The 18,702-nt window shown below is 41.9% G+C and overlaps 1 protein-coding gene across 7 annotated transcripts in view; it reads left to right on the top strand.

The window, feature by feature from the left end:
• The window catches only part of LOC138758000 (protein SPMIP2), a 45,911-nt gene extending 28,060 nt beyond the window's left edge, over positions 1–17,851 (top strand). The window contains exons 4-9 of one of the 7 annotated variants that reach the window (XR_011354027.1): positions 1,367–1,518; positions 2,650–2,759; positions 13,103–13,223; positions 13,379–13,428; positions 13,916–13,967; positions 17,375–17,458. Coding sequence is in view for 4 of the 7 variants with exons in the window: in XM_069926244.1 (XP_069782345.1) it covers positions 16,253–16,688; positions 17,375–17,460 (522 nt within the window). In the remaining 3 variants the exon portion in view is untranslated. The other 6 variants (XR_011354026.1, XR_011354028.1, XM_069926240.1 and 3 more) reach the window with 6 other exon arrangements.
• The last annotated feature ends 851 nt before the right edge of the window (positions 17,852–18,702 follow it).

Here is an 18,702-nt window from a genome sequence, read left to right as displayed (position 1 = left end):
TATAGGACTGTGGGGAGAGAGCAGGGCAGTGGAATCAGTATGGGGACAGCCCGCACCAGCTACCCCAGCGCTAACAGCCCGCACCATGACGTCCTGCGCTAGGGGGCAGGGGCAGCTGGGAGGGGAGCTGTCAGGCGCTAGCCAGCTGATTGTCATCCCCTTAGCAGCCACTTTCAGGCAGCTGCATTCAGGTGCCGGGGGGGTGGGGTGGGGGGGGGTGACCTCAGTGCTCTGGCGATTTTATCCCTCCGAGAGGAGGATTACAAAGTTCATCTCACATGTGGCCTCCCGATGGCTGCATATGGGCATAATATGCGGCTTTACATCGGGAGATTTTGGCCACCTGAAAATGCCTCTTGTAAATCTCTTCTACACCCTTCCTGTAGCTGAGGTGACAGAACTGAACACAATATTCCAAGTGGGGTCCAACGAATGTAGCTTTATGTAGCTGCAATATTACCTCTTCGCTCTCGAACTCGATTCGACAGTTAATGAGGCAAACACACCATACACAATCTGAACCACACCATCAATCTGTGCAGCAGCTTTGAATGTCTATAGACAACCCCATGATCTATCATTTTTTCCACAGTGCTCAGAGTCCTCCTATTAACATAATATTCTCCCTTCAAATTTGACTGACCAAAATTAACCACTTCACACTTTTCTGGGTTAAACTCTATCTGCCACTTCTCAGTCCAGCTCTGCATTCTACCTATGGAAATTTTACCAACCCTCCATTCTATGCACAACACCGTCAATCTTCGTGTATTCTGTAAATTTACAAATCCACACTTGCACTTCATCCAGGTCATTATAAAAATCATTAAGAGGCGTCCCAGAAAACTTCCCTGTCGAACACAACTGGTCACTGACCTCCATGCAGAATACAAACTGCCTTATCTGCGCAAGCCAATTCTGTATTCACAAAGCATTTCGAATGTTTACAGTCAAAACCCTACTGCAAATTAAATTCAAGGGATATTATTGATTAAATTAAAATCAATTATGGGTAGATAAGAGCTCTGATTCAAGTGTTGGTTCTGCAAACAGCTACCACCTTCATCTGAATGAACATCTGACCTTTCGCTCTACAGGGGGCCTTGGCCTCAATAAGTTATTTTTCAAAATATTGGTGTATTTTTCTTTCTTTGCACAATGTAAATTAGCATACAGGGCTTTAACATTTTTTAATGCAATTACATAATTCTCTTTGGATAATCTTTTTTAGTTATTTCAGTTAATTCAAGCCAGCTTTGTCAGGGCATTTAAAAACAAGGCCCACTGTGAAATGATTACTTATCTGAAACCAGCTGATCTGCACATTTTAATTGTCAGTAAATACTAACAATTTCCAATTTGCTAGGCAACCTTCTCCAGCTGTACTTGATCACCAACAAGATGGCAGAGCCTTCCTGGCGTGGCCTCTTAAAGGAATCAGAGGAACTCAGGAGTGGGCGTGGTCTAAAAGGTCCGCTGTAAGGCCGACTCATGACACCAACTCATCATGGAACACCGGTAGGTAATTTTTGTCATTCACCAACCAAAAGTCAATCAGTGGCACACTGAGCAGAGATGCTGCCTCCCAGCTCCATCATCTCAAGTGTGGAGTTTGCATCAGCTTCTCTCTGTGACCCCTCTAGTTTCCTCTGCCACCCAAAAAATATATGGATTAATAGGTTAATTGACAGCTATGAATTGCCTTTTGTGTGAAGCTGCATGATAAAATGCGAAAATTCATTGTGCAAAAATGCGCGCTGGCTTGAACATAGGAGCCTAAAGTTCTGTTTCTATGCAGTAACAGTTCCAATGTGCAGCTCCAAAAGTGTCAAGTTTGCAGATGAAAAAATGGTAGGTGGCCTCATCAGCAATAAACATGAGTTGTACTACAAAGAAGAGGTGGAAAATCTCATAGTATGGGCTGAGAGTAACAAACTGTGTCTCAACATCGACAAGACAAAAGAGATGATTGTGGATTTCAGAAGAATCAGGAATGGCCACCCTCCATTACACATCAACAACTCTGAAGTGGAGTGAGTGGAGAGCACCATGTTCTTTGGAGTTCACTTAATTAGTGACCAATCATGGACACAAAACATCTCTTCACTTGTTAGGAAGGAGCAACAGCGACTGCACTTCCTGAGAAGACTGAAGGGGTAAGGCTACTGGCAAGTTTTGAGTCAACTTACCACAGGAGCTCTATCGAGAACATCCTGGCCAGCTCCATCACAGTGTGGTACAGTTCCTGCAGAAAAATGGATCAAAGGTCAATCCACTGAGAGTGGCAGAGAGGATCACTGGAGTCTCCTTCCCCCTCATCGACGTCATCTTCTGGAATTGTTGTCTGAAGAGTGAGCGCAATATGATTGAGGACCCCTTCCACCCTGCACACAGCATCTTTCAGCTGCTCCCATCAGGGAAGAGATACAGGAGGATCAGAGCCAGCACCACCAGGCTGAGGAACAGCTTTCTCTTGGGCGGTGAGAATGGTGAACGACCAAAGGAACGGCTCACACTAACCATCGAGGCCCATATTTATACAACAATATTTATTTATTTGAATACTGTTTATGAATACTTGTCCTGCATTTGTATTGTGTGTCTAACATGTGTTATGACTAATTGTGTATCTGCATGTTTTGCACCAAGAACCGGAGAATGCAGATTCGTCAGGTTGTACTTGATTTGACTTTACGAGTTTGAAACTATAAAGGAAAGACTGGGATACAAAGTATTGGAAAATGCAACAGAACAGAATGGTAAGAAAACAGTTTAAAAAAAAATCCAGTACAGACATTGTAACTACAATACAGACAAAGGAGGGAACAGATTGTCCATTTGATTCATTGATCTTGGAATGCTCCACGATTTGAGGACAGAAAATCAAAAGAAATGTATGGCTGAAATACCAAGTAACACTTCTAACAACTGAGGCCTTCTGACAAAAATATAACTTTGCAAAAAACACTCCGTTTTGTAAATGCACACAGATTCTATTTTGGATGAGGAGTCGGCCGGACTGTGCATTGTAAACCACGTTCACCACAAATTCAAAGATGAACACAGCATACCTAAAGGTTGCAGCTAATGCAAGTTTTGGAAGCTGGAGTCGCACAAATTAATTTAGTTTATACTTTTAATTCTTATTCTCTTACTGTTGCTCAGGAGGCCATATCATCTCCTAATAGAGCAATCCGATGAGCCCTACATCTCACTTTTGTCCCCATATCCCTTTAACTTATTCTCTCACACATACCCAATGACTTTTCATAATATTTTTTAATTTAATTTTTTAATTTAGACATTCTGGCCCATGAGCCCATGCCGCCTAATTTACACCCAATTGACCTACACCCCCGGTACATTTTGAATGGTGGGAGTAAAACAGAGCTCCTGGGAAAAACCCAGGAGAATGTACAAATTCCTTACAGACACACAGGATTCGAACCTCAGTCCCGATCACTGGCACTGTAAAGGCATTGCACTGACCACAACGCCAACTGAGCCTCCCATTTCTACTTCCCTGCACAAAGGGGCAATTTACAGTAGCCAATAACCGATCAGCACATCCTTGGTATATGGGTGAAAAAAAATCAGAGTACTCTGGGTAAACTCATCCAGTTACAGGGGAGCATGGGAAAACACCATAAAGATAGCAGATGGAACCGAGGTCCCATGGTATGAAGTAGCAGTCTTGTGCCACCATGACAATCACTAATAACAAATTTGTGTTGAGGATTAACTATCTTAAAATTTATCCAGTTTCTCATAAGTTCTAAAATATGAAAGTTTTGCAAAAGAGAAACTATTTATTATCTTTCCTTTAGTGTGCTTGTATCAAAAATGAGGGGAGTGGAAAAACCAGTGAAATTTGAGTGAGAATAACTATTAATTCTCATTTCAGTTAAAATGATCAGCAGTTTAAACAGAGAGTGGAATAGAAATCACGGAACACTGAGGTACTACACCAATGTAATACTGAGTTCTATGTCATTGCTCTGAGAAGGCTTGTTTTAATAGTCATCAAATTCTACAACATGGAAACAGGCCCTTCGGCCCAACTTGTCCCTGTCGACCAAGCTAGACCCAGTTGGCTGCGTTCAGCCCACAACCCTCTGAACCCTTCCTATCCCTGTACTTGTCTAAATGTATTTTCAATGTTATAACTGTTCCCACTGCTACCACTTCATCTGGCAGCTCTATCCACAAACCTACCACACTCTGTGAAAAGAAAGAGACCCTCAGGAGCTTTTTAAATCTTTCTCCTCTCATCCTAAATCTATGCCCTCTTGTTTCAGGTTCCCCAACCTTGGGAGAATGATAGGATCTGATTGGATTCACTGCATGGTTGTTTTTTTTTCAATACAAATAATTTTCCCAGTCTCTTTTGGCCAAAACCAAGAAAAATATAGGACTTTTGGTAGCACACTGGAACTTAGAATCAGTTTTGAGAAAATAAAATTAATTCTCCACAGTATCAAGCATTGCAAGACTAAAAGTTTCTCATGTTGATCACTGGACATAGAACAGCACAGGAAAAAGCCCTGCAACCCACTCTTCTGGGCCAAACATAATACCCAAGTTCAATTAAAACTCTGCTGCTTAAACATGATTTTTCTTTATTCCCTGCATATTTCTGTGTCTGTCTTGGTCTCTTAAATCTCTGTTGTATCTGCCTCCTTCACCACTCCTGGTAGCTATTATGGACCCTGGACAATTTTATTTTAGGTCCAGAGACAGGACCGAACCTACAAAGAATGGATCGTACGCTACTGTGAAGTGTGAGATCCACATGCTAGAAGCTGGTGGGCTCACGGAGAGTGTGTCCACTGCTGTCAACCTCTCTCCACCAGTAGGGGGAACTGAGGGCAGTTGAAGAGCCCAGCACATTGAGTTTTGAATTGGTTGCAGTTGAAGAGCCCAGCACATTGAGTTTTGAATTGGTTGCAGTTGGTCGGTTGGTTGGAGGGCAGTCAGTCAGTGTGCTCACCCAATAGTTTCAGTAGGAGAAAGGAGACTGAGCTACTTTGTCTATGGGTACAAGTGTGTGTGTGTGTGTGTGTGTGTGTGTGTGTGTGTGTGTGTGTGTGTGTGTGTGTGTGTGTGTGTGTGTGTGTGTGTGTGTGTGTGTGTGTGTGTGTGTGTGTGTGTGTGTGTGTGTGTGTGTGTGTGTGTGTGTGTGTGTGTGTGTGTCTGACCTGGGCTTCCCAAGTCCCTTTCCAAGTGGAGGACTTCATGTGACAGGAGTCAGTGGATGGCCCAAGGCAGGGTGTTTAGAGGGGAAGACCTTTTGTGACAGAAGACCACTTGTTAACCCTATTGGTGAACCTCGTGTGATGATTAGGAGGTCACTAGATGAAAATTCCTGTGTGAAGAAATTAAAGATGATTGTTGCCACATTCAAAAGTGACGAAAGTCGTAAGTCTACAGTGATCACGACCATCTGTCTCCTCCTCCAACTAGAAGCCCAGTGTGCAACCAAGCTAAAAATTCTAAGCCTGGCAACCAGACTCTTGAGAGCTGTTCCTTTTTGACTGATGGACTTGACATGACTGACTTGAGATTTTAGTTTGGGAGTTTTGGGGCATTTTGAGCTTGGACTGTAATGGTCTTGGATTTTTTTCTAGAATTAGAATTTATTGCCATGGACAAGTAATGAAATTTGGTGTTTTGTAGCAGCATCACAGGTGTACATTCATTTTATACCATCTTACTACATCACTGTCACTGTAAGGAAAAACATGGTAGTGCACAAGAAGTAAGGCAGTGTCTTTCAGTTCATAAAACTATTGATTATTCAGGAATCTGATGACAGCGGGGAAGAAGCTGTCCTTGTGCTGTTTAGTGCTCACCTTTAGGCTCCTGAACCTTTTCCCCGATGGTAGCAGAGTGAAGAGGTCATGGCCTGGGTGGTGGGAGTCTTTGATGATATGTCCTCAATGGAGTGAAGTCTGGTGCCCACAGTGTTGCAGGCTGAGGAAACATTCCTCTACAGTTTATTCTTATCCTGAGAGTTGGCACCTCCATACTAGACAGTGATGCAACCAGCCAGAATGTTCTCCACGCTACACCAGTAGAAGTTTTTGAGAGTCTTCGGGATAAGGCATCTGGGGGCTCATGGAGTTTTCTGGGCCAGTACAAGATATCGTAATTGTAGGTGGAAAGTTCAATTCTCCATCTCAATATCTTGTCGTTCTTGATTTTACCTCGTTGTTGCTTATTGAACATGAACGCAACCACACATTGGTAGATCATTTCCAGGCCAGGTAGTGCCTCCAGTGCCATACCGCCATGACAATGGTTTAGACCTCTTTCTCAAACAAGGAGTGTCGAATTTTTGGGCCTTGGAGGGTGCGGGAAAAGAAGGTGACAGGTCTGGTTAAGTGTGGTCGCCAGAATGAAGTCTAATGCATTGCTCTCCATTTGGAATGGGACAGATTCATCCATAGTATGAATCTTGGCTTTGGCAATTTCTACCTTGATGCAGCTGAAGGCTGCATGGGCCTCTGGTGTTAGGAGAAAAGAGGTGGATTTAACGAGGGGGTGGGCCTTGTCTGCATAGTTGGTGACCCACTGGGCATAGTAAGAAAAGAAGCCCTGGCACCTTTTCAGGGCCTTGTGGCTGTGGGGGAGGGGGTGTTCCACGAGTGGGCACATGTGGTCAGGGTGGAACCAATGATTCCATTCTCAACAACACAGCCAAGGTTGGCAAGGCAAAATATGCATTTAGCTTTATGGTAGATGAGGTTAAGGAGCTTGGAGGTGTGAAGGAATTTTTGAAGGATGGCATCGTGGTCCTGCAGGTCGTGACTGCAGATGGTGACATTGTCAAGGTATGGAAATGTGGCCAGTAGCTGGTACTGATCTACCAAGCGGTCCATTTCCCATTGAAAGGCTGAGACCCCATTGGTGATGCCAAAGGGGACTCTCAGGAAATGATAGAGGCAGCCGTCCACCTTGAATCCAGTACAGGTACATGATCCTTTATCCAGAACCCTTGGGGGACATTGTGTTCCGAATTTCAGATTTTTTTGGATTTCAAAATGCCCACCCAAATTGTGCTGCCGTATCCACCCCCACCCCCTCCTAGTTGCCCGGCCGTCTCCCCCAACCGCAGTTCCTCGGCCACTGGTCCCCATTTGCCGGATTTTGGAGGTTTCCAGAATTTAGATGTCCGGATAAAGGATCATGTACCTGTATATTAGTGATCCTCTGGATGTTTGGGGAGGTGAAGGTATGTTAGTCAATAGTAGTGAAGACCTGGTATTGGGCAATTTGATTCACCATATTGGATATACGGGGAAGTTGTGTGTACCTGTTAATGGTCTAGCTTTAATCGATGACCATCCTCCTTTCCTCCCCATTCCTCACTACCACCACTTGCTCTCTCCAAGGGTGCCAGACTCAATGATTCCCTCGTTGCCCTAATGAAGCCATTGTCCCTGGCACTGTACCTCCTACATTTGGTGTCAACAGGTTTACAGAAAGGGTGAGGTTGGCAAACAGCGATGGAGGGGTGATTTTGAGGGTGGGGAGTCTGCAGTTCATGTATGATGGGCGGTCACATTGTTGACTGTGTGCAATGGGAGTGGGGGATGAAGGGTCGGTGGAGAGCAGTGGGTGATTTAAAAACTGCTGGTTATAGATAATAAGGGGTGAATGGGACCCATCATACTCCATCATTACGCTTTTAAGGAGACATTGAAAGTCTAGTCCCATTAGCACAGCAGCACAGAATTATAACTGTGCCATGCAGTTGGAGTCAATACACAGTAACTGCCAACATTCACCGTAGGTGACCTTGAGGCTAAGGAGACCTTTTAGCTTATTGGCCTTACAATGAGGAAGTAGTGCTGCATCACGTCAGGGTGGATGAAGCTCTCTGTGCTCCAAATATCGAACATGCAACTCGTCACATGGCCATTTACCAGAATGTCCATCATTGATCTGGGAAGTTGATGGGGACTGCCCTGGTCAAGTGTGATGGAAGCCAGTGTAGGATTGCTGCACTGGAGAGTTCAAATGTTGAGTCAGAAGATGGCGCCATCCTAGATGGCAGCCCCACAGAGCACTGCTGAATCTTGAAGATGGTGCTCAAGATGGCGGCACCTTCGATTCAAATGTGGTGCCACTAGTTTCGAGGAAGAGCAGCGTCCAGGGTGGTGGCCCCCACAGCCCGCATGCAATGGTGCTAAGGAGAGGTGTTTTCAATCTACATACCTTTGCATAGTGTCCCTTCTTCCCACAGCTGGAGCAGACCGTATCTTTCATTGGGCAGTGTTTCCTCAGGTGCTTGCCCAGTCCACAGAAGTGGCACATTGGGTGCTTGCCGGTGGAACATAACGGTAATGGTGTTAGGCACTCATGGTGTATGGCTGCTGTGATCAGATCTCTGGCAGAATGTGACAGCGGCGTTGCCTGGGGCAACAACAAGGCGACCACATTGTCAGTTGAGTAGCCCTCCATGTTGTGAAGGGCCACCTCCCGTGTTCCTGCCAATTCGACCGCCCCCTGCAGATTGAGCTCACAATTGAGCAGGTGTAGTTGGGCCTGGAACATAGGCATCCCTAATCAGGTTTTCTGTGTACTCCATGGCCGTCATGGCCGTGCATTCACAGGCCCGTCTGAGGGTCTGCAGGACCCAGAGATAGTCAGCGTTTGACTCGGTCACTGCTTTCAAGTACTAGGAGGTGTATACCTCATTAACCTTCCTCTGGTACTGGCCTTTCAATGTGTCCATGGTCTCCAGATACAACACGGCTTCCCTTATCATCAAATACACCAGGGGCCCAACTCGGGAGTGCAGTACCTGAAGTTTGTCATTCTCCACTGAACAATGACTGATGATCCCTGCAGGAACACTTTGAAACAGCACAGTCAGAGTTCAAAGTTGGTGGAGGCCTCCAGCGATTGAGGGTCAATTTCCAGCTTCTTTGGCTTCAGGATCTGCTCCATTGTCTAGACTACTGTGAATAAAATTGATGCCCCATCAATGACTCAAAAGACTGAAGTTGAGCAAGACTGATAAGACTTTTATTCACAATGGAATTAAGGCACATCCCTGCTGGTTGACTGTCCCGAACTGAGGAAGGGGCAGAGGGACAGTCACTTTTATTCAGAAGCCTGTGGGAGAGGCCACAGGTACAGTCTGCCAATGGGTGTGCCCAGACAGATAAATATATGCATACAGTGGTTTACCAGATTCCCCCACCCCCTCAACTTAAACACTCATCCTAAACAATTTCTCACAGGTTTTGCTAATGGAAAATAACACATCTGTTCAGAAGTTGGGCTTACCTGGGCTTGTTAATCAAATGGGACTAAACCAGATAGGCACCTTGGCCACATGGATAATCTATGCTCAAGGGCCTGTTTCCATGATGTCATAGCTCTGAATCTATGAATATAGGGATAGAACTTTTCCAATACAAAGATGCAGAGTATTCCAGCTCTGAAGCTCTATGTAGATCAAAGGATTAGCTGATCACAGAAATAAATAGAATGGGGAGCACGATTGGCTTAGCCATTAGTGCAATGCTGTTACAGTGCCAGCAATTGGGACTTGGGTTCAAATCCTGTGCTGTCTGTAAGGAGTTTGTATGTTCTCACTGTATCTGCATGGGTTTTTCCCAGTGGCCCAGTTTCCTACCGCCCTTCCAAAAAAAACGTACCGAGGGTGTAGATTAATTGAGCAGCACAGGCTCGTGGGCCGAAAGGATCTGTTACCATGCTGTAAGTCTTAATTTAAACTAAAAAAAAATTACATTTGTATTAATGGCCTTAAACTAGGGCTTCCATCTGGGACTTCTGTTCTTCATTGCTATGTCATGTTAATTGATTTGTGATGTGATGAGAATTGGATAGGACTTGGATGACCCACAATTAATTGTTCTGGTCTTTCCAGTCTCTAAGAATGCATTTAGGTTCCAGAAGGTTATCATGACCCAGTTAACTAGAACTCAGAGAGGCTCAGCATCCAAAGATGGAAAATTGTGTGAATATAATGATAAAAGACAAGTGGATTAAAATAATGTGAATGTGTGTTAACACCAAGCTAATAGCTTGAAATGTAAAAGTATTTTTCTGTAGAAGCTAACAACTGAAGATGATGCTCTGTTTTCCAGAGTCTAATTGGAATAACTTAATAATTGCTTAGTAAATATCACTAATATATTTTAGGGCATTAAAGCATAATAACAAAAGTTGTTGAAAAGCTTAGTTGTGTGGCAGAAATAGAAACGGAAAATTAGCAGAAAGCAGGATGAATATTTCTTTGGCATTGTGTTATCTGCCACATTCAAGCCAACCCAATTGTTCATCTGCACTAATCCCTTTCGGTTCACATCCTTCCATGCCTTCCCAAAATGAAGTCCCATCTAAATGTCTCTTAAAAAGTGATCGGCTCTGATTTCATCTGGCAAAGTGATCCAGATATCTAGCACTCTCTGCAAAATATTTATCCCTTATATCCTCTTTAGAACTCCTGAGATAAACCTCTGCCCTCTTGTTTTTTATTGCACTACAATGGGGGAAAAAATTATTCTGACCATCTTCCTTATCTACCCTCTCAATGCCTCTATCAGGCCACTCTGAGAACATGGATGCAAAGTGCCCATTTCCCTCTTGTACACATGCTATAGGCAAGGTTTATATTTTGTTGATCCTTCAACATTCAGAAGTCACCACCTGCTCCAAAAGGAGATCCAATATTCTGGTCGACAAGAAGAAAAGGTGATGTGCCTCAGTGACTATTCGCCAGTGGCACGGACGTCTACCAAGATGAAATGATCGAGAGGGTGGCGATGGAGTAGATCAGCTCCTATCTCAGAAAGTTCACCTATTATCCCAAGAGGCCATCTCGCTTGCCCTCCGTTCTATGTTAGATCAGAGCCACATGAACACCTATGTCAGCCTGCTGTTCATTGACTACAACTCGGAGTGAAGCACAAAAAGTCTGCAGACCCTGTGAATGTAGTAAAAACACAGAAATGCTGGAGAAACTCTACCTGTTTCATAGCTACATAACCAACATTTTGGGCCTGAGCCCTTCTTCAAGGTACAAGTAAAAAATGCAGGATCTGTGTTAAAAGGCTGAGGAAAGGGAACAATGGGAGGGGAGGAGTAGAGACCAACAGACTTAAGGTGTTAATTAGATATGATAAGAGGACAGGAGAGAGGAAAGGTGAGAATTGGTTGGGGGAGGAGATATTTTTGGCTCTGTGAAAGGAGAGAGGGAAACAGGAAGAGAGATACAGACCTAGAGGAAAGGAGACAAAAGGAAAGATGGGGCAGGGTCTAATGGAAATTGGAGAAGTAGATATTAATGCCATTTGGTTGGAGGGTGCTCAGACGGAATAAGTGTCCCTCCAATTTGCACATTTTTCAGCCTGACAGTGCACGAGTCCATGGACAGACATGTCAGCAAGGAAATGGGGTAGTGAATTGAAATGGGTGGCCACTGGGAGATCCACACTATTGCAAAGGACAGAACAGAGGTGCTCAACGAAGAAAATCCAGTCTCTCCGATATAGAGGAGACCACAACGAGAGCACTGGATGTAGTAGACGACTCTCGCAGATTCACAAGTTAAGTGTTAGTTCACTTGGAAGAACTGTTTGGCACCCCAAATGGTGGTGAGGGAGGAGGAGTAGGCTCGAGTGGAGCATCTCCTGCAGTCACAGGGGTAGGAGCCAAAAGGTGATTGGGGAGGAGGGAGGTTTGCCAAGGGGCTTGGCATTCAACACCATCATACCAGCAAAACCTATGATCAAATGAAGGAACTTAATACATTGTTCCTCTACAACTGGGTCTTCAACTTCCTCATTAGCAGACCCCAATCGGTACAGATTGGCAACATCACCTCCTCTCTGATCATCAACACAGGGGCATCCCAAGGCTGCATGCTTTAATCCACTACTGTACAATCATGACTGGGCAGCCGTTAATCTCCAATTCAATCTACAAGTTTATTAACGACAACACCATTGTTGACTGAATAACTGGAAATGTGTCAGAATACAGGATGGACATCAAGAATCTGGTTGGGTGATGTCAGAACAACAATTTGCTCTCAATGTCACCAAGACCATGGAGCATATTGTTAAATTTAGGAAGGAGAGGCTAAGGGATCACACAGCCATCAACATTGATGGACAGACATGAAGAAAGTGAGTACCTTCAAGTTCCTGGCAATCCACATTTCAGAAGACCTCTCCTGGAGCCAGAACAGAGGCAAACGTGAAAAAGGCACAACAATGCCCCTACTTTCCAAGGAGTCTGAGCAGATTTGGCATGTAATCGGATACTCTACAGGAGCACTGTGTTAAATATACTGATTGTTTGCATCACAACCTCTTCTCTCTGTTGCCTTCAGGCAGAAGACCAGCACAACGAGGTTTCTTGCCAACACCTATCAGCCTCTTAACCACACCACCACAAGTGGATTGCCTGCAAAGTCACCTTTTTAAAAAAAAACTTGCACGAAGCTAACTGAATATTTATTACCTCTCTATCTTTTGGATTTATTGGTGGCATGGTTGGAGCAGCGCTTTTACAGCACCACCGATCTGGACTTGAGTTCGAAATCCACACGGTCTATAAGGAATTTGTACATTCTCCTCATGCCTGCATGGGTTTTCCCCGGGGCTTCTGGTTTCCTCCCTCCATTCAAAACATACCGGGGGTGTAGGTTGATGGAGTGTAAATTGGGCGGTACAGACTCATGGGCCGAAATGGCCTGTATGTCTAAATTTAGTTCAATTCATGTTTTCTATTGCAGTCTTTTTTAAAAAAAATCAATGACATGTTTGGCTGCAGCAAGTAAGAATTTCAGTGCATGTGTACACTAGCCCAATTCTACCTAATTTACGCTCAAGACATTGTCCTTCAAGATTCTGCTAAAAATTATATATAATTTAGAGATACAGCATGGAACCAGGCCCTTCTGCCCCACAAGCCTGTGCCACCCAAATATACCTACCCATGTGACCAATAACTTACCAACCCCCGTACATCTTTGGAATGTGGATAAACAGTTTATCCTCATGGTCACCTTTTCAGAGACATCTCCACTCCTTAACCCACCCTCTCCGTTGCTTAATAGATCTCAAGAGGATCTTTTGAAAACAATAAAGTCTTCAGACACTGAGGTTGAGTGCAATGGACACATGCCGGAGGAAACCCAGCAAGGACACGCAGCATCCATCGGAAGGGAAGAGTATACAGTATATACGAAGGGCAATTGTTTTGAGACATGGTGGGGGGGGGGGTGTATTTTTCATTTCAAGTTGTATCAAGTATTTTTCATTTTATAATCATTTATTTATTATTTTTAGGAATAAAATTCATTTCAAGATGTATATTTTTTTTCCCCCCTCAGGATTGTGAGCCATTTCCATCCTGTGAAGAGCAAGCTGCCATTGTAAATTGGTGAATAACCTGATGAATAACCTGTGACCAGTGACCATTAGTTCAGATAGTTGTGCACTTCCCATTCATTTCTATCCTTATTTCCTTTTCCACACTGATCACTGAAAATTCAACTGAATGAAAGCTGCAGTAAACTTAATAATTCAATCAGGTGATAACTTATAGAGAGTCCATGAATAATTGAATCACTTCATTTCATTCTGCTTAAAATGATCAGAAATTGCCTTTTAACTACCTTCACAATTTCCAAGAATATTTCTGGAAATGCGAACAATAAAATTAGATTTCACCATGAAATCTTCTCTCTATTGCTTACATTAACCAATTCAGTCAGAGGCCCATTTGATGGAAAATATTCAAATTATTTTGTATTTATGGTTGTTTAAAGATTTCAAATACAATATTTAACTTAGAGAATGCATTCTGTACGTTTTTTAAAAAATGTCTCAATTTGCAGATACCCTAAAATCCTTGTTTTATCGTTTAGAATTTTTCTGCCAATACATGTTACCAGGACCACAACATTCAAGCCCTACAAAGTAAATATGATTAAAGTCATGTTTCTAAAGATTACTGTAAACTATGCATTGAACAACTGTAAATAGGTTTGGCTCAGTATTCATCTCTCATGTGAAGAGATGAGAGAAACAAAAAAGTGATTTTTGTCAGTGAGTACATTTCAGAAGTGCATCAAATAATATTTAGTCCGGGGGGGTGGGTGGGGGGGTGACGTCACGGATGGAGTAATGGTCATGAAAAACCAACCAACCCCAGTGAAATTTTAAAAAAAATCAAAAAACAAAGCGGGCGTAAAGGAAGGCCAAGAAGCAACAGACGTTAAAGGATTTATAAAAAGATGGATCCCATAGATCTTGGGAGTGGAAGAATTTAAAGAAGAGGTAAAAATTGAAAGAGCCCATAGAGCATTGGCACCAAAACCACAACCACAACCAAATAAGCAACCACACTCCATACTAATAAAACTATTAAAGGAGAAAATACTGGAATTGGCAAGAAAAAAAGTGAAAGAAAATAAAGAACCACCAGAACATGTATTTTATCCAGACATTAGTTTTGATCTTTTAAAGAAACAAAAAGAGTTTAATTCAGCAAAAAATATATTATGGAAAAAAGGTTATAAATTTGTATTGCAATATTCAGCAGTGTTAAAAGTTTACCCTGGTAAACAAAACAGATTATTTTCAAACCCAGAAGAAACTTATCACTTTGCAAACCGACTATCAAATAAACAACAAGAAGATGAATAAAATAAATATTAAAAAGATTATTAAGATAAATGTATATAAATAAGTTAAAATATTAAAAAATTGAATATACACATTTAAAGTTAAAAAAAAGCTTTGTTATATTTAAATATATATATATATATTATTTTCTCTGGGGGAGGGTTGGGAAAAAGAAAAGGAAAGGGAAAAAAAATTATTTACCACGAAATCTGTCAAGATTTGCAGTTAACACCACAACCCAAATAGAAAAGGGAGCGTGCTTGTCTTTCGAAGCGGCAAAGACAACTCAGTTAAGGGGAAGTCAATGTTTTTTTCAAATAGTACTATTCAATTAAATTTTTATTAATTTCTTATCAGTTGTGTTGTCATATACAGTAAAGAATAAGATCAATTTAAAAACTAATTTTAAAAGAAGAGAGATGGAGATTTTAAAGAACTGGAAGAGAACTCAAAAAGATGAGTACGTTAAACTATATGACTATTAATATTAAAGGAATCCACAATCAAATTAAGAGAAAAAAAAGTTGCTGACATTATTTAGAAAAGAGAGAATAGATACAGCATTTACACAAGAATCACATTTAACTGAATTAGAACACCGCAAATTAAAGAGAGACTGGGTTGGTCATGTAGTAGCATCATCATACAACTCAAAAGCCAGGGAAGTTACTATATTAATTCATAAAAATCAACCAATTAAGAAAAATGAAGTAATAACAGACCCAGTGGGTAGATATGTAATGATGAAATGCCAGATTTATTCAGAATTTTGGAACGATGAATATTTATGCACAGGAATTTATGCAAAACATCTTTTTAAAAATGGCAGACACATAGGGACACATTTTATTAGGGGGAGATTTTAATTTTAACTTAGACCCATTGATAGATAAAATTGGGAAGACAAATATAAATAATAAAGCAGCCAAATTTACATTAAATTCAATGCATGATATGAAAATAATTGGCATATGGAGAAAACAACATCCAAAAGAAAGAGATTATTCATATTACTCAAACAGACACAAAACCTATTCTAGGATTGATATGTTTTTTTCAGCCCAGATTCAAGGAAGAGTTAAAAAAAAAACGAATATAAAGCAAAATTATTACCTGACTACTCACCCTTATTGATGACAATAGATTTAGAGAATATTCCAGGGGGGTGTGGCCTGATGGAAAAGGAGGAAGAACTGTAATTCCATATTTCCCCAGTTGGACTAAAAAATACCTGAATTTAAACACTCAGAAAAGTTTTAAAAGTTTGTTTGGAAGTTATCTGAATGTTTAAAGACTGTAATGGCAGCTAATACAAAGAAATTGAAGACACAAATTCAGAAGAAACTTCACTTTAAAAGTTTAGAAGAAGTGAGGCCTACTTATCAAATGGAATCCTTGGAGTCGACTGGATAGCCACCCAAGCAACAAAGGACTCCAGCCCAGCTGAGTATTACCCTGGTGCCACCACAAGATGGCGCCGGGCTACCAATTATTTTTCTTCATTTGTCGGGAGCGCTGCAGAATCACTGGAGTCCACGACAGACCCAACGCGTGGTGCTGCTGTGGGTCCCGGCGGCATGGAGATTCAGGGCAGCATGTTGGAAGACGTGCATGCACGGACCTCTGTGTTGCCAGGCATGCGCGATGCGTCACGGGTCCGGGAGTTACTGGATAAGGTCTGGGTTGTCGGTGAGGGTCAGTGGCATTCTGAACAAATTGGGTCTGGACCTGTAGGGGTCCAGACCAGAAGCAAGGTTAAATCGAAGGCTGAATTAAAAGAATTGGAAGAAGAATCGTTGATTGTTGTTGAAGAGAAACAAGGTAGGCCTCAAGGAGAGGACACTAACTTTGAAGCTGTTTTTACTGTTTTGAGATCAATGGCACATCAAATGGGCAATATGTCAACACAAATATCTACTCAGATGGAACATGGATTTATGAATATAACTGAAAAAATGAATAATATTTCTGATGAAGTTTCTTCTCTTAAAAAGGACATTTTTGCTGTTAAAGGTGATGTCAATAAATGTTTGAATTTGGTGGACACAGTTCAAGATAATTTTAAGAAAATGGAAGGTGCCTTTCAAGTTTGTAAGGACCAAGTAGAATGTAATAAACAAAAAATAGAGAAAGTGAAAGATTCTTTCGTTGGACGGGAGATTCAGAAGGAAGATTTATTTAAGACAGACTCTCTGGAAAATCAAAGTCATCGAAATAATGTTAAAATAGTGGGAATTCCTGAAGGAATCGAGGGTTCAGATTCAATAATTTTTATTTAAAAATTGATTTCTGAGGCATTGGGATTGGAGTTTTTTCCAGAAGGTTTGGAGTTGGATAGGGCTCATTGGGCTTTAAGGAGTAAACCAGATCCAGGTCAACCACCACGAGCTGTTTTGATTCGCTGTCTAAAATATCAAGATAGCTAAACTATTTTGAGAGTAGCAGTTCAGAATGCGTGTAGATATCAATTCCCGATGATGGTACGGGGAAATAAGGTTTTTTTTCTATTCAGATCTGAGTCAAGAAATTATTAGGAGACGTAAAGAGTTTAATTCTGCTAAAGAGGTGCTTTGGAGAAAGGGTTATAAATTTTCTTTTAGATATCCTGCAGTATTGAAAATTTTTTATGGTAATTTTCAATGACTGTTTTTTGAGAATGATTATGATGCTTTAACCTTTGCTAATTCTCTGCCTGATAGGGCTGTTGAAAGGCACACTTCACCTCAGAGGAGGATATCTGAGAAGAAGAATGGAAACAAGAATGGGAATCCGTCAAAGAGCTTGATTGATATTGATGATCTGGAACAAGTTTTGGGATTAAAATCAATGGGAATTTAGACTTATCATTTTACGAGTCCGATTGAGGAAAGAGAGGTCGCTGAAGCTTTCCAAAGTCATCTGCCACCTGTGGGGGTGATTTATTTCTGTCCACACCCAGCTAAGTGGGGAGTTACTACTTTGTAGTGCTGTTTTGTTTAGTGATCATTTATCAAGGGAAGCTTTAAGATTAAATCTTTTTGAATTATTAGAAGAGATAGAAAGAAAGGGGGGGCTTTTAAGGGGAGTTTTAAGTTTTTTTTTAGTTAGTAGAAGGGATAGAAAGTTAAGGGGTTTTTTTTGTATTTGTTGTTTGAGTTTTACTTTGATGTCTAATATAAATTTTGCAATGTTTAATGTTCAGAGTTTAAATAATCCAATTAAAGAAAACGTGTTTTAGCTTATATAAAAAAGATGAAAGTTGACATTGCTTTTTTGCAGAGACTAATTTAACCGAAAAAGAACATTTGAAATTGAAGAGGGACTGGGTTGGACATGTATCTTCATCTTCCTTTAATTCAAAAGCAAGAGGAGGGGCAATTTTAATTCATAAGAAAATACCATTTGAACTTGTTTCTTTGTCAGAATCAGTTGGTCATATTTTAATGAGAATATTCCACCAAAAACATTTTTTTTTCTTTCTTTGGCTTGGCTTCGCGGACGAAGATTTATGGAGAGGTAATGTCCACGTCAGCTGCAGGCTCGTTTGTGGCTGTCAAGTTCAATGCGGGACAGGCAGACAAAGTTGCAGCGGTTGCAAGGGAAAATTGGTTGGTTGGGGTTGGGTGTTGGGTCTTTCCTCCTTTGCCTTTTGACAGTGAGGTGTGCTCTGCGGTCTTCTTCAAAAGAGATTGCTGCCCGCCGAACTGTGAGGCGCCAAGATGCACGGTTTGAGGCGATATCAGCCCACTGGCAATGGTCAATGTGGCAGTCACCAAGAGCTTTCTTTAGGCAGTCCTTATACCTCTTCTTTGGTGCACCTCTGTTTCGGTGGCCAGTGGAGAGCTTGCCATATAACACAATCTTGGGAAGGCGATGGTCCTCCATTCTGGAGACGTGACCTACCCAGCGCAGTTGGATCTTCAGCAGCGTGGATTCGATGCTGTCGGCCTCTGCCATCTCGAGTACTTCGATGTTAGGGATGAAAGCGCTCCAATGAATATTGAGGATGGAGCGGAGACAACGCTGGTGGAAGCGTTCTAGGAGCTGT

This window comes from Narcine bancroftii, chromosome 3 (genome assembly GCF_036971445.1).
Source record: "Narcine bancroftii isolate sNarBan1 chromosome 3, sNarBan1.hap1, whole genome shotgun sequence".
Classification (NCBI taxonomy): Eukaryota; Metazoa; Chordata; class Chondrichthyes; order Torpediniformes; family Narcinidae; genus Narcine; species Narcine bancroftii.
Note: the sequence above shows the minus strand (reverse complement) of the source record. Positions and strands in the feature narration are given on the sequence as shown.